At 45.1% G+C, this 16012-nt stretch overlaps 2 protein-coding genes across 5 annotated transcripts in view; one reads left to right on the top strand and one right to left on the bottom strand.

Moving 5' to 3' along the window:
- The first annotated feature begins 422 nt into the window (after positions 1-422).
- PBDC1 (polysaccharide biosynthesis domain containing 1) lies at positions 423-5035 on the top strand. Of its 2 annotated transcripts, none has more exons than XM_060251418.1 (7): positions 423-554; positions 659-715; positions 796-855; positions 1433-1573; positions 1680-1767; positions 2074-2188; positions 4981-5035. In XM_060251418.1, exons 1-7 carry the CDS (start codon positions 519-521, stop codon positions 4994-4996), a joined length of 513 nt encoding a protein of 170 aa, XP_060107401.1. In that variant the 5' UTR covers positions 423-518; the 3' UTR covers positions 4997-5035. The 2 variants fall into 2 exon arrangements, with proteins under 2 accessions (XP_060107401.1, XP_060107400.1); XM_060251417.1 differs by having other exon boundaries at positions 430-554; positions 1656-1767.
- Positions 3648-16012, bottom strand: part of XPO7 (exportin 7) — a 76913-nt gene continuing 64548 nt past the window's right edge. For all 3 annotated transcript variants that reach the window (XM_060251410.1, XM_060251411.1, XM_060251412.1), the window contains exons 21-28: positions 14828-14935; positions 13917-13999; positions 12235-12449; positions 10608-10746; positions 8942-9102; positions 7440-7538; positions 6706-6833; positions 3648-5040 (exon numbers count right to left, since the gene is read on the bottom strand). In XM_060251410.1, the coding sequence (XP_060107393.1) occupies positions 4947-5040; positions 6706-6833; positions 7440-7538; positions 8942-9102; positions 10608-10746; positions 12235-12449; positions 13917-13999; positions 14828-14935 (1027 nt within the window). In that variant the 3' untranslated portion in view covers positions 3648-4946. The remainder of the gene's footprint in view (positions 5041-6705; positions 6834-7439; positions 7539-8941; positions 9103-10607; positions 10747-12234; positions 12450-13916; positions 14000-14827; positions 14936-16012) is intronic.

Genomic DNA, 16012 nt, shown 5'->3' with positions numbered 1-16012 from the left:
ACTCCCATCACCGCGCCCAAATCTCTCAGTGCAGTAAAGCTTCCCGGCTGAGGAGCGTCTAGGAGGGCGGCGGCGGAGGGAGATGGCTAGAGATGCAGGCTCCCCTGCAGTCCCCTTCCCAGCCTAGAGGTCTTTCCTGAAGGAATGTAATGGCGGGCCTCCCGCTCTCCCCTGGCACTAGCCGGTCCCACGGCACGTTCCCTTCCAGCCCTTTCCTCGAGGGCTCCTCATAGGCGTCGCCTATCCGCATTCCCCAGGCGGCTCCCTCAGACTGACGGCCTCTAAAGGCCCCTATCGCCCAGCTACAACCAGCCAGTCCTCTCCTGGCCCTTTCCCGGAGTGACGGTTATAGCATCACCTACGGAGTCAGTCAGTCAGCCGAGCCCGAAAGAGCCAGCCACGTGCCCGCCGCGCGGCCTCCGTTTTTCGACCCCGCCCACCAGCGGGACGGGGAGGTGGAAGGAGCGCTTGTCCAAGCAGCGCATGCGTTCTGAACGCGCCGGAAGCTACAGGGCAGCATGGCGGCTTACGCGGGAGGCGGCCTGAGTGCCATGGTGAGTGGCCGTGGCTGCCCCCCCCCCCCCCCCGTCCTCGCGCGCTCGCTCTCTCCCTCCTCCCTGTCTGCTCACGCTCGTTTTTGCTTCTATTCCCCCTGCAGGATGTCCGGGAAGCCGCGGCGGCGCTTTCATTGCCGGCCGAGGCCTTCGGCAACGATGTGAGTATGGGCATTGGCAGGGCACGGGATGGTTCCCGGCCCGCGAGAGGCAAGACTTGACCCTCTTAATGTACTTGCAGCCCGCCGTGGAGATGCTGTGGGCCATGAAGGCGCACCAACACGCCGAAGTCTACGGTAACGTAAGTATCCGCTGCCGGACCATTGGGGGTGGGTGGTGTCCGTGTTGGGCGCCCTGGCCGGGACCATCGGAGGTTCTCGTGCCTTTTAATGTGCCCCGCCTCTTTAGTGGCTTAGTTCGAGAGCAGGCCCCGCTACAGGCGGTCACCCGCAAATGTTTTAGGAACTCCCCCGTGCTTGCAATTATTTTCTCCTAAAAGATCGTGTATAGCCCATAGCCCTTTAGGCTGCAAAAGGACTGAATTCCTCCCCACTCCCTTCGTAATGTTGTTGGAGGGAGCGGGGTATACCTCACAACTGCAGAACTTTTTGAACATGGGAACACTTCTTTCTGGGAGCCATCACCTGTGGCAAGAACTCAAGCTCAGTTTTTTTGTTAATAGGCTGGAACTAGCCTTTCTGTAGTTTAATGCCCTAGTAGACTTTTGACTGGTGCTTGCACAGGGTACGTTTACCTTTTTAGACTTTGTTGATTGTAGACAATTCACAAAAACTGCCTTTCCTCCATCATGAGGCAACTAGTGTGATATTTTTTGTTTCATTTCATATCTTATCTGCCTGCCATGTATTCTACTATAGCTCATTTCTGCAGTTGATCCCAAGTTCCTGAAACTTACCAAAGCTGATGACCAGATTTATACAGAATTCAGGAAGAGCTTTAAAGAACTTAAAATTGATGTCCTTGATCCTGAGGATCTGAAATCTGAACCTGCTAAAGAGGTGAGTGCTGGAGGAGGTAGAGAGTCTGTGAGAGGAAGGTTCTTCCTTAGATCTGAAAGCTAATCCCTGCTCCTCTGTTCAGAAATGGCGCCCCTTCTGCTTACAGTTTGATGGGGTAGTTGAAGACTTTAACTATGGCACTCTCCTACGGCTGGACTGCAGCAAAGGTTACACGGAAGAGAACACTCTGTTAGGTAAGAGGTTATTTCTGGAGAAGCCTTTGTTCACTGTTGTGGATGTGATTGGGTGGGGAGATGTTATTCTGCTGGGAAGAGTGAAGGGTGCCTATAACAGCTTTCCGTAGTGCAGAGCTTGTACTCAGATTACCAGTCTAAGGAATTCATTCTTCATTTGCTACTGTTCTCCTTTGAAGAAGTCGCTGCACTGCCCAAATTTAAGAGTGTGGGATGGGGGAGGCCACAGTGCAAAGGGATTTTATTAGCTAGAAACTGGCATGAGAACCACTCTCTTACTTGCCTTAAGAAAACTTTTCTTTTTAGCCACCAGGATCCAGTTCTTCGCCATTGAAATCGCCCGTAACCGAGAGGGCTACAACAGTGTTGTTTACAACAGGGCCAAGGAAGCTAGTTCATCCCAAGAAGAAGTTAGCTCTGGGTGAGACCTTCAGATACCAGACACAGGCCAACAAACTCAAAGGGATTGTGGTTTTGTTTCAGTTGAGCAAAGTGACTATCCCTGTAACTGGTGCTGGATCAATCTTAAGATGCTGAAATGAGCTAAATCTTGGCTCTGCTGTGATGGGCTGAGTGAGAATGCAGTTGATTCTTCTGGAGTCTGAATATTTTGGAAATGAATTCAACATTAAACATCCTGAATGAAAGTCAGAAGCAAGTGTGTTCTAGCTGTGCTGGATCCCATGCCCTTTCAGAGATACACAGAATAGTTAAATGGCAGTGTTCTTAACACCTGGGCACCAATCATAGCCACTCTGATATAAAGACACTGAGGTCTAACAAAACCACCATGCTACATGTGGTACCCAAAACTACAGATGTGTTGCTAGCCTTAATGTAATGCTGTGTTTGCCATCCAGTATATAAGGGAGCACTAGCTCACAGGACACAGTGAGATCTCTTTTTCAGTATACAGGTATGGATGGGATCAAGATGTGAGCACAGTTCAGTGAGCCTTATTTCTGAATAAATATAAGCAGAATTCAATCTAAAGGTTAATGTAGGATTGAAGCAGAGAACTCATCTATGTGTGCTTATTAAGTTAAGCTCAGGGGCAAGTGTTTTATGATGTCAATACTGGTCAAATTCTTGTGTCTTACAGCTGAATAAATTAATGTGTATTAAAAATATTGACTACTTACAGTAAAGTATGAACTGTAGAGCTGGAAACTTGTTGCGGGGGTGTGGGAGACAAGCAGCATTCATGTTTTATTTACTGTCTCAGTAACTGGCCTCAAGGTGGCAGTCTCCGTGCTTATTCTTGAGTTTTAGCAACCATCTGGTAGCAGCTCAAGTTTCAACATCAGCCACTACTTCAAGAGCTGTACACCTTACTATATTTATATTAAGTATGTGATTCATATTCTGTTCTATGAAAAGGGGAAGGGGCACCTGCAGTTCTAAAATAAAAAGGGGAAAAAACCCAGAACCCACCCCCCACAGGTTGAATTGTCCTTTTGCATCAACTTAGGTGCATGAAAAGCCTGGGAGGCAGCTGTTCTCTGAACACCTAAGATGTATTTTCCAGAGCTTTCATTGCTCCTAACTCAGAAGGACTGAACAGTACAAACTGAGATTGCAGTCGGCTTGCTGGCAGGCAACACTCTCTCTAAGCTGTGGAGTCTTGTGAGCAAAAATTCTACTTTGTGAGCTACCGGCATTAAAGTTGTGAGCTACTGTATAAATTAAGTTTGCTCTGGGGCCACATTTCCTGAGCTAAGACAAAAATATGTGAGCTGAAGGCTAAAACCTGTGAGCTAGCTCACACTAACTCAGGGAACACTGCTGGCAGGTAGAAACTGTGTGTGCAGCCACAGCTGCCTCTAGATTATGCTCCTGGTGCCATGGGTTCATTTCACACAAGCATGGCTCCACACAGCTCAGTAGAAACCACTGAAGTTTATTTGCAGCCACAATGCTTACACTGTATGCAGCAAACACCCTTACAAGTCATCCAGCAATCTGCTCACGCAAAAAGGACCCAACACACAATCGCCAGAGGAAAGAACAAAAAATAAAATTGAGGTGGTGCTATCTGGAAAGAGAAACCAGACAGAAGGTTAAAGAGCTGGGCTAGGGGTGCACAGAACTAGCAGCAAGAAGAGTGGGAAAAGTACAAGGCAGACAGGTTCCCCCCTCCCCCAATCATTTCCTCTAAGAAAATTTAAATATCCAAAACATTGATGATAAGGTTGCAGTACTGGAAAAAAGTGGGCTTGTCTTAAGGGGCTTTGTTACACATCATGCTAGGCTGTTAGCAAGAACCCTCCCTGGGAACAGCCTACATCAAGCCCCACTGTCCTTAATGCAGACACTCACACGTGATCAGTATAGATAGTGCACAGAGAGCCTCTGAAGAAATTCTTGACTGGGGATGCAAGACAAACAGTTCCATTGGGGTGGAGAGAAACTAGCTCAGCCCCCAACCAATTCCCCACACATTTCCCAGCTGCTGAGAAACGGGAGTTTCAGTGAACTGAACAGAAAGGCTGGCGCAATGGGCTAAGGAAGAGGCTGAGACATACCAGCTCAGCCTTCCCGGGGCTGGTGAGGCAGGAGTAGGGTTTCTTTTTTGGGGGGAGGGGGGAGGAACACACTCTTAGGAGTAGCACGGAACACGGCATGGCTTTGAGTTCCTAACAACATTGGGGAAGAGAGGAAGGACAAGTTGATGTATGTTAAAGGGATGTATAAGAAAAATATACATTTGGAATTTTACACGTTGCCTCTCTACACTTGTCACTAAATAGAACTCTGCCCTTTCATACCCCCTCGTCCAGTAACACTGCAGGCAACCAGGAGACACAGCTTCCTCACTCACACACAACCCTCACTTCAGCATTGGTGCACTAAACTCTGTAAAAATTTCAATCACACTTTTTTTTTTAAACTGTCAATATAAACCTTGTTCAAAATGTTATGAAAAAATGTACATGTTTATACAAGGCAGGCTGCGGCAGGATACTGGGATTCCTCTCCGACATTCACACGGGGAGATGCTAATCTCCCATCTCTCCTCCCCAAGGAAACAAGCCCCCATTGCCCTGGTGAACTTTTTACACCCCCTCCTCCTGCAGCCTAGCCCCAGGGACCAGCAGGGATCAGAAATGCCCTTTTGTCTTTCCATCGGAAAAGTTAACCTCCCTGGCCCACACCAGAGAGAGCCTTCTCACGAGACGTCAGCTCATCATGTCGTTGCTGTTTACCCCATAGGTGGAGTTCTTCATAGAGTCATTTACCTCCCGACGGAATGCAGACAAGTTCTGCGTAAACCTGCCAAGGAGTCAAGCCAAAGCTGTGTTAGGAAGACCCAGTGTAGACAAGAAACCACCCCTTGATCACAGAGTGCAGTAGTTGTGGTTCAGAAAAAAACCCCCAAACCATGTAATGCCGTTTTACAAAATTAAGCAAAATGGCATGCACAACTTGAAACTTTGAGTATGGCTTTGTGTTATTTTGGTTGCTTTTTTTTCTTGGATTCTTAACAAATCTGTCCACAACAGATGGACTACAAGGAACCATTCTACCATGTATAAGGAAAGCCCTTGAGACACAAAACGACAGGACTGATCTTGCACTGTCATGTTTCCTCTGGAATTACTTGAAAGAGAGCTGGTTGTTCCCTGGATTCTTAGGCTTGGAATTTTGTGGTGAAGTTGCATCAGGGAGTTTCTCTGTTTTCATTTCTGAGATCAGCACTCACATTTCTAGCCTTTGTGATTGAGAAGTAAAGTTTTGAAAGATCTTTTAATGGTCATGAGACTGGTTTTGATTACAATTCTATGCAGTTTCTGGCCTACCCAAAATTACTGCTACCTGCTTCCGTTCACCCTATTTCTATCCCATTCCATCTTATTTTTTGCCTTAGTGTTTTCTGAAAGACTCCCAATTCTTTGTAAATCTTATACATATAATCATGCCAACTATAGGAAAGGAAAGGTCCCCTGTGCAAGCACCACTCATTTCCGACTCGGGTGACGTTGCTTTCACAAAATGTTCACAGCAGACTTTTTACAGGGTGGTTTGCCACTGCCTTCCCCAGTCATCTACACTTTCCCCGCAGCAAGCTGGGTATTCATTTTACCAACCTCGGAAAGATGGAAGACTGAGTCAACCTTGAGCCGGTTACCTGAAAACCCAGCTTCCACCAGGGATCGAACTCAGGTCGTGAGCAGAGCTTAGGACTGCAGTACTGCAGCTTTAAACACTCTGCACCACGGGCTCTTATTATGCCAACTATAACCAGTTGCTAAATTAAATAGGTGTCAAGGAATTTTTTCCTTCAAAGAGTGTCCACAAATTAGGCGCTTTTACTGGAATTTGGAGCCTTTTTGCACAAAAAGTGCAAGTGGCTGCCAGTTAGAATAGAGAGTACTGAGACAGCTGGACCAATGGCTTGATTTAGTACAAGGTGGCTTCCTGATACTTGTCTAATTGTTCCTGCAAGTCTTTCTGGAACGGGATTTTTCTATCGTCTCCCTAGGCAGTTTCCTCCCATTGCTGAATTGCTGTTACAATTTTTGCTGGAATAAGCATTTCCAATCCTTTTAGATGGCATCACGGGATCTGCCTTTAGACACTTTAGCATATGATAAATTCTGCTCAGGGAAATGCCTGCTAGGAAGTGCTTATCTACTTCAGTGAAATGCGTTTGTGGGACAAAAAGAATGTGTGCAAACATTTGTAAGGTGGAGGACACGCAGATTCTACACTGTCCTTAAATAAGATATCTGAACATGGCAAATCCTTGTCCAGAAAATTCTATGCAGCTCACAACAATCTCAAATGGTTTCTAAGCAGAACTGCTTCTATGAGAGAGGCTCTGGAAGAACAGACTCTCCCAAAATGCTGTGGCTCCTGCAAAACATTTTGGAGAGGTGCTAGCTTTTGTGTTTTGTAGTGATGCAGGCTGTTCTGAAGTAAAAAGAAAATACTGACCTATCACGATTCTTGGTGAGCAAATTGCGTTCAATACCCTCCATGAGGTTCTCAAAGCAGAGATGCATGGCTTGCTGTTTCTCAGGGGGCTGGCTGTTCACTATACTGTTCCTTAGGTCTGAAAAATACTGGAAAACAAAATGGGTGGAATGGGGAAGAGAAAGGCATTAGTAGTTAGCCATCAAAGGACTGAGTGTCGAAAGGAAATGTCACCTCCAGAACACTCAGTCTGGCATAGCTACAGCTTAGATCCCAAGCCAGTGACGTCCAAACTTGCTTAACGTAGGAGCCACATAGAATAAATGTCAGATGTTTGAGAGCTGCAAGACATGAATGCCAGATGTTTGAGAGAAGGAAGGAAGGAAGACAGGGGAGAGAGAAGTGGAATGAAAGCAACTTTAAAGTTTAGAGAAGTAATTGAAAAGAGAAAAATGCCTTCTCTAAGCTGGCTGACTGGGCAGTGAAGGCTTTGAGAGCTCCACAATGTGTGTGTAAGAACCACATGTGGCTCCCGAGCCACAGTTTGGCCTCCCTGTCCTAAGCCTTATTTATGCTGCTGTTTGGCTGGAACAGAGGTGGTTCTCTGCTATGTAGCATGTATCTCAGGCATCAGACACTGGTCTTGCATGAACAGAAGCTGCAGAGAAGCACCATGTCTGTCACAGAAAAGGGTCAGGGTGAGTGAAAGGCAAAGCCTAGCAGAAATGTACAAGGAGGCACAGAGGAAGATCTACCTTTTCATTAAGCAGTATCAAACCAAGCAGAGGCCGAGACATGGACCACTGGTTCCTGCAGTCCTCAAAAATAATTATATTCAACACGGTTGACAGCATCTGGGAAGGCACAAACAAAATCAAGTCAGTTGCTGTATCACTGTTCATTTATTGGGGAAAATTCTGTTTTATGAAGAAAAAGTTTCCAGTCACTGGTTGCTATGCATGCTTAGCAACTGGTGTGGCTGTGTACATGTGCACCAAGCAAGCCTGAAGGCTGTCTCCATATAACAATTCCCTTGCTGAGGGTATCACACTTAAAAGAACAGATTCAAGCTCAGTAGCACCTTAGAGACAAGCAATATTGCTGGTCTCTAAGGCACTACTGGAGTTGAATCTAAGTATTCTACTGCAGATCAACATGGCTACCCTCTGAAACACTTAAAAGAATTTTCGGTGCTCTTATGATTTACTGAAGCATTACAGAGGGAGTGCTGATAAAAAAAAAAGAGAGGTAAAGGTAGTCCTCTGTGCAAGCACCAGTCGTTTCCAACTCGAGTGATGTTGCATCATGATGTTTTCACTGCAGACTTTTTATGGGGTGGTTTGCCATTGCCTTCCCCAGTCACCTACACTTTCCCCTGGTGTGCTGATATACTGCACTAAAAATCTAGTTATATGCCAATTACAAAACCCTCCACACTCAAGCAAGCACTGAACAAGCGGGGGGAGGGGGGGCGGGATACAATGCAAGTAGGTAGCTACATGTAAGAAGGGTGGGTGGTTATGCAAGTAAGATATTAGCTTTGCCATTGTCATATATTCAGTTAATTTATTTTTTCCAATCAATTACATTCTGGGTAGATTTCAGCTTTCTATCTGCATAACAGACCAGAATCTGGGTTTCAAGAAAAATGGAACATATTTTTTGCATATAATGATCAAAATTAGACTAAAAAGCTTTAAAGATTAAAATAAGAATAAAATAATAGAAAGGATTAGGAGAGAACTGAGTAACATATGTTTATAATGACCCAAAGTCAGAAATGTTAGGAATAAAAATGCAATTATATGCAGACCAGACCAAAACAAAGGTATAAAAGTGATTTATACTTAAAGTAAGATCTGTTTATCAATTTTATAGATAGAAAAGTGTTATTAGTCCCAATTTATTAGACAATACTGATGATTATTAAATAATGGTTTCTTTCACTTATTGATTTTTGTGCTCCTTGCTTTTTGTGCTTCTGTCAATCAAAATTATGACTGTTTATGTATAAATGAAAAGCTGTGGTATTTCTATCTCATCTTAAATGCTTATTTGTTTGTTTACATAAAATAAATATATGTATGATAAAGGGTGGGTGGCAATTTGTATTTTGTGATGCTCTTGGACAGACTTCCTGTTCCTAGTAAGACTGATTTGCTAAGGCCTTGGACAGCCAGATGGGTCACAAGTATCCTGTCAGTCCCCCAAAAGATCACCATTCTTTGGCAGCCAGCATTACTTGCCTGGCCCTTACCTGCTGGATCATCTCCGGGTGCTGCTGCATAATGTGCAGGAATCGATCACTCTCCTGGGATAACGGCGCAGTCCTCTTCTTGGTGCTGCGAGAGAGCTGCTTGAAGAGATATGTGACAATGTGGTCCAAGCAGGAGCAGCAGCCTGTGCAAACCATGGTGTCTAAAAGAACAGGAAAGAGAGGCAGAGTGGGATAACTTCAGCATTACAGGGAACCAGGAACACTTAGGTTCACCACATTCAGCTGGACCCTTGCTAAAAGATGCAGTGAAGGCAGCTAAATAACTGACTGCAACATCATCTATGGTGAGGTATGCACCAGAATACCACTGCTGCAATCCATAACAGTGCATGCCCACCTCCTATCACAAGTGTGAGAGTTCTTTGAATTCTGAGGTGGGTTTTGTGGTTTAAAGAGGAACAAATCTGAAAAAGGGGTCTGTTGAAGAATGCTGCAGAACAAATGTTAATCCTTTGGTAAAAATGAAGAAGGGAGGGAGATTAAGAAATATCAGAGAATTAAGGACATGCAAGAAGACTGGGTTAAGGGGTATTATTAGCAGTAACATTTCAAAACTGCTGTGCAGGGAGCTTGCAGTATTAGGTGTTGTACAAGCATTATGTAGAACTTACTAGAACAGGTTACAGAAAGCAGCTAATGTGAATGGATTCATGGGAAACAGCAGCATTTCATGAAAAGTTACACATCAGCCAGCAAAGGTGGTTGAAGTTGATGAAAAATCTGATTTTTGCGAGGGGGGAATACTACCTATCTATGGTTCTGCCTGTGCCACCCACCATGCATAGGGAAGTTTAAAAAAGATGGACAGCTTTCTTAGTTTAGGGCAATCCATCTGAGTTTTCTGTTGCCCCCTCCGCTCCTGTTCCGGAGGCCTGGTTAAAACGCCAAAGCGTTGGAGAGCTCCAGGCGAGGGACAGGCTGGAGTAGAAGGGACGCCTCCGCGTCTCCCCTAAACCCCCAACCAGCTCCCCCAAGCTTCGAGGCGTTGCGCTACAAAGAGGGACCTCTCTGGAGCGCTCCAACTCACAGTGCACGCCGGAGCTCAGCAAAGCCCTGTGCTTCACCACGCCATCTTTTTCCGGAAGTCTGTTCAACTTTCAGTGCAAGATTAAACTTCCTTCTGTCCAGGGAATCTGCAGACTGCTGGATTTGTTGTGTCGCTGTATACGTATGTTTGTTCATTCTCCTGTCCCCAAATTTGGTGCTTTTTGTTTGGGTTCTTGCTGCTGACAATGTGCATTGTTACTGCATTGTTAAACAGTCTTATTTTAAGTAGTGCGGCAATTTTTATTGAATCTTCCAGTTTTGCTGGATTTTACTGATTTTAGAACCTTCTGAATGCAATATATAGAACATATTTTAAAAAACATTTTAGATCACTGTATGACACAAACAGCCAGGATGCGGGTGCTGTTGGTAGGCTTGAGATTCTGCTGCACAGCCACAGTGTTAATGCCTCTGAACTTGCCTCGCTAGAGAGAGGCACATATACAGCAAGACACACATTTCTTTGGTTCTATTGTCTTCCTATACTTCTCCAGCTGTCCTACCTCACCACTGCCATGTGACTTTTTGGGATACCCTGGAGCCTTTGCTGTGCTCAGACACACTGAGGGGGGGGAAGAAAAAAAATAGGCACACTCACCTAGTGCTGTGAGACCTTCTGAAATGGAAGAAAGAATATACATGATTACGTGAGGCTCCAGGCTAGCTATAAAGTTCATGTGATCTTGGGTGAGAACTTCCAGTAAGGAATAGTATGACTGGCTGAGCTTAGGATAATCCTGCAAAGAAAGAAAGGATGGCAAAAGGTGGCCTTGAGTGGCTATCTCAGCAAGGCATATTCTGGCATACCAAAACCGCTTGCTGACTGCAGACAGGGACTATACAGGCCACTGTACATTACATATACAACCAAGTCTTAATGCATCCCTTTTCAGAAGCCGCAGCTTTCAGACTCCCTCCCTCCTACTTTCTCCCAGATAACTGGATCGGCTTTGTGTTTGTTCAGTAGTCTAAGTAAGGAGGTCAGCTATTGAACTGCAAATTGCTATCAGCTGATATATTCCTTACAGTTCTTAATCTTGGGCTGTCATTTTTTTAAAAGTTGCTGTCCTTCACTGGCTGTGCAAGACATTTTTAATGATGGAGGCAGCATCTGCCACTTCAGACCTATGTGAAACTCCAGCAGATAAAGGAGCATTTGGTGCATCACTCTTTATGAGGTGTTCAGGAACGGAGAAATGTTAAGAAGATATAAGAAGAAGATATTGGATTTATATCCCGCCCTCCACTCCGAAGAGTCTCAGAGCGGCTCACAATCTCCTTTACCTTCCTCCCCCACAACAGACACCCTGTGAGGTGGGTGGGGCTGGAGAGGGCTCTCACAGCAGCTGCCCTTTCAAGGACAACCTCTGCCAGAGCTATGGCTGACCCAAGGCCATGCTAGCAGGTGCAAGTGGAGGAGTGGGGAATCAAACACAGTTCTCCCCGATAAGAGTCCGCACACTTAACCACTACACCAAACTAGCTAAGGGGGGAGATGAGCAATGGCAAAGCACTTCTGCCAGGCATATGGCTCCCTTTATCTATTCACAGGAAAGAATTTGCTGATCTTTTCAAAGGTCACTTTCTCCCTTGCAGCCCAGGTATTTTTCTTAGGGCAAGCCTAAGCAGCATGATTCTAGTTGCCCTCATCTATCAGTCAGAATGCAGCTCAGAGCAGACACAAACAGTAGCCCTCTGCCATATTGCTCTGCCTATGAAGGCTGGCTACTTAGGAGCCCCCGGAAGTCTCTGACAGGGCTTCCTAGGAGTCCTCATTGGCACAAAAGCCCACAAAGGTCCCCTAGATCAGGATTCGGTTGGACTTTTGAATGAAGATAGCCTTGTCAAAGCTGTAGATATGGAAATGCAAGGCATAATGCACAAAGTATCGGAGAGCCACTCTGGAAGGAAAATACTGACAGAGAAGCCTTTTCCAGGCTCCCTGTGACAGCCCAAACTTGTGTTCCATTCTGTAACTCTGCATATCAACTGAACGGGCTCACTGATCCAGAGCAATGTTGTTAAAAGCTCCCTGGATAAGGGAATCTCATCCTGAGACTGGAAAGGTTTAAACTGAGTACGGACTAAAAATTATGTTTCTACATATCCATGATAGTATAAAATATCATGGCTGGCCACTAAAGAAAAAGGGGGCAGGTTCAGAGAGCCTGAACTGAAGTGCTGGGAGACTACCATGAGATATGATGGCTGCTGTTCTAGCTTACCAAAAGATCACTGTGTGGGATGGACAGCAGGAGCTTGATGAAAGTTTGCAAGGCGTTATCAAGTGCATCATCCCCATACAGACGGAAGACACCGAAGTTGACGTAACTGCCACTTAGTGCAGCCTTCAGCATTGAGAAACAGATGGAGATCCCTTTAAGCTTCAAGGCATACACTTGATCCTTTGGAACCTCTCCAAGCGTTAGGATTCGATTTCCTGCAAAAGCATTTCAGGAGGACCAATATGTCAGATAATACTAAGGTGTTTCATTAGCTATTAAGGTACAGTCTTAAAAGTGAATTTAAAGATTAATCATCAGGATCTTTTACTGAGTATGCTGGTACATCTCAGAACCAAAACCAAAATACTGCTACTTCAGATCATTCTGAGATGCTTACTGGATTACAGAAAAAACCCATCTAATTCACCATCCAGTTTTCCTGGAGTGGCCAACCAGTTGCCCCTAGAAGGCCTCCAAGCAGGGCATTGGGACTAAAACCTAATCTTGCTATTGTCCCCCACTAACTGTTTTCCTCCCCCCCCCTCCAGAATTATGGGGTTTGACCTAATAACTGTTTTCCACCAGTACGGGAATGGATTTTTTGCCAATTTTCCCCTCTTATTGCAGACTCCTAATGTGTCCTTCATATTGTGTTGGATGATTCTTTGTGCTGCAACCCTCTCACCCATGCCATTCCTCAGGGTCCACCACATCTCCAGGAGCAAGATTTAGTTGAGGTCAGTGGGCTCCAGTGGGTGAGGGGAAGCATAAAAGTTCTATTCTTCTGATGGGAAATTTAGTCTGGATCCAACCTCACGGGATTACTCTGAAGCAGCCTGTTGAGGAGCTGAGTAAGCTGCTGGGTGCTACTGTTGGAACTGCAGACAGCGGAAAATGGTGTGGCTTCAAGCCATGATGCCCCTTGGCTATGATGAGGTGAATCCAACCAACGTCCAAGTAATCTTGGAAAAGCCATTTAAATTAGAGGAGAGTTTCAAACCTGAGCCAAAAGGAAATGCAGGGTATAAATATCTTAATAAATAAACTTTGCTTGAGGTAGGATCCACTCCATGTTTCCATTTACATATAATGGCTAACAGCGATTGACACACCTATTCTTTATGAATCTGTTTAACTTCCTTTTAACACCATCTAAGGTAGTGGCCATCAATATTATTATGTGGCAGTTAGTTCCAAAAATGTATCATGTGTTTTGTGAAGCAGTATATTCTGTCTCTGGTATACAGTATGAGATGAAATTTTTATAGGTATCATCGGACCCCCTTTATACTCTGCTTCCCTTTTGACCAATCCCATTTTTTGAAAGGTTTACTCTTTTCAAATTATATGTGGCCATGTGTTGGAATACTCTGTGACAGATTTATTCAGAAGGGGGGGGAGAAATGGAATCATGCTAGATAACCATGGTGGAGCAAGTGAGTTTTGTCTCTCTCAAATTCAGTTTTGTCTCTCTCAAATGGTGGAGCAAGTGAGTTTTGTCTCTCTCAAATTCAGCAATGCTTCCCAATTCACTCCTTATTGAACACCAGTGTTTATGGGAGAGGAGATACTGAGTTGCCGATGTTCATTTGGCAAGGCCTTTTTTCTCCATTCTGCTTGTTTTGCTTTGACAGTTAGTGAGTTTAGAAACCAGTCCAGCAGCTGTACTCCTCTGTACTCACCATAGGTAGTTATCATTTTACTTGTCTCCCGAAAGAGCAGGATGCCATTTGGTGATGAAACATCAAACTGTAACCTCTGGGATCTGAAACGAAAGAGGAGAAAGTTGTGGCTTGGCAGATGCATGAAGGTGGAAAGGTGGAAAAAGCAGGAGCTATACTCTAGAGCCTTCAAAAAAAGCACAATGTGGGAAGGCCACAGCAACTGGGAGATTCCCACCCCCCCCATCTCATTTAGCTTTGTATAAAATGGACCCAGTTGCAACCAGAACAGCCCATGCCCTTAGAGAATATAAAAACTGCCTTAGGAAGTAGAGTACAGATCTTTCTACTCTGATCAGATTACCTCAGGAATGTCAAATATAATCTTGTCCAACATTACTTACCCTTAGCGTTAGGTTCCAAGAAAGATACTATAGACTTTCCCAGGGCTTTTTTTGAGCAGGAACACACAGGAACACAGTTCCAGCTGACTTGCCGTCAGGGGGTATGGCCTAATATGCAAATGAGTTCCTCCTGGGCTTTTTCTACAAAAAAAGCCCTGGACTTTTCATTAAGCTCACATGGCTAACAGCCATTAACAGATCCATGCTCTACAATCTGTGAGATCTAGTATCGAAACTGGGTACCAATCATCATATCTTATGGAATTCTATATGATAACTATATGTTGTGTGAAGAAATATTTCTTTAGTTTTGTCCTAAGCGCACCACCAATAATTATATTGGATGATAGGCACTGATGCACACACACACACAAATTGTCTATTCACACTTCCTACATAATTGACAGATTGTTAAAACCCTCTCATCTCTCCTTACCTTCCACCCATCTGGCAGTAATTGATCCAGGAATGGCTGATTTATATCCCTGTTGAATAAGTGGGCACTGGAGCAAGGCAAAATTCTCTTACCTGTTGTGCACCAGTTCAGCCATCAACTTGAGCACAGGTGTGGTGCAGGCTGGGTCATGGTACCACAGCTCGACTGCTCGCTGTAGGATTGGCATGTAGGATGGGTAGCTGTAAGGCAGTAGCTAAGGAGCCAAATTTGCTTCCAAGGTCCCAGATGAAAACAATATTTCAAGGTTCTCACCTTCAAGGCACAGACAGTCTTTGGTCACCAAGATCACTGCATAGTTGTCCACTGTGGAAGTGGGCTCCTTGGGATCTCTGATACTGCCAGCTCAGCTTGCAGATAATAAGGCTGAAAAGGGGAAAGACCATCTCTCTTCCATAGCCAGTGAAGAGTCTACAGGGACATCACTGGCATTTCAATGACTAGACATAGCTGAGCTTTTTTTCTTTTAGCAGCCTGCTGCAGGTATGCTACCCTCACACAAGTCAGAACAGGTGAGGGCAGTGTGGTGAAGTGATTACAATGCTGGAATTAGGTCTGGAGACACCCACATTCAAAACCCAGCTTGCCATGAAATTAACTAGGTAACCCTGGACCAGTTACTCCCCCTTAGCCTTACCAAACGAAAGGGGTTGTTGTGAAGATATAATGGAGGAGAGGAGAATATGGATACCATTATCGGAGGATGATTGGAAGATATTGATATTGGATTTATATCCCGCCCTCCACTCCGAAGAGTCTCAGAGCGGCTCACAATCTCCTTTACCTTCCTCCCCCACAACAGACACCCTGTGAGGTGGGTGGGGCTGGAGAGGGCTCTCACAGCAGCTGCCCTTTCAAGGACAACCTCTGCCAGAGCTATGGCTGACCCAAGGCCATGCTAGCAGGTGCAAGTGGAGGAGTGGGGAATCAAACCCAGTTCTCCCAGATAAGAGTCCGCACACTTAACCACTACACCAAACTGATGAGAATAAAAAATGCACTAAACAAAATAAATTCTGTAGCTGACTTTTCAGACACAGGTGTAGGCCTTCTGAACCAGCATTAGGAAGATCAGATAGGCTACCAGTCCTGATTATTTAAGCCAAAGCTCTGGAATGGACCCTCCTTGCAGGTAGAGATTCATCAACTGAACTGAAACACGAGGTTCCAGAAGCGTAGGTGATAACTGGGTAAAGTCCACAGTTCCAAGGCGGCCCACAGACACATCTCCACACCGTTTGGTGGTTAGAGTAGGATGA

The sequence above is a fragment of the Heteronotia binoei genome, chromosome 12 (genome assembly GCF_032191835.1).
Source record: "Heteronotia binoei isolate CCM8104 ecotype False Entrance Well chromosome 12, APGP_CSIRO_Hbin_v1, whole genome shotgun sequence".
NCBI lineage: Eukaryota > Metazoa > Chordata > Lepidosauria > Squamata > Gekkonidae > Heteronotia > Heteronotia binoei.
Note: the sequence above shows the minus strand (reverse complement) of the source record. Positions and strands in the feature narration are given on the sequence as shown.

Bases quoted from the DNA above. Each gene is read 5' to 3' on its own strand.
- PBDC1 (XM_060251417.1), top strand. From the start codon at position 519: ATGGCGGCTTACGCGGGAGGCGGCCTGAGTGCCATG. The intron at 555-658 runs GTGAGTGGCCGT...TTCCCCCTGCAG, and splicing joins GAGGCGGCCTGAGTGCCATG to GATGTCCGGGAAGCCGCGGC. The intron at 716-795 runs GTGAGTATGGGC...ATGTACTTGCAG, and splicing joins CCGAGGCCTTCGGCAACGAT to CCCGCCGTGGAGATGCTGTG.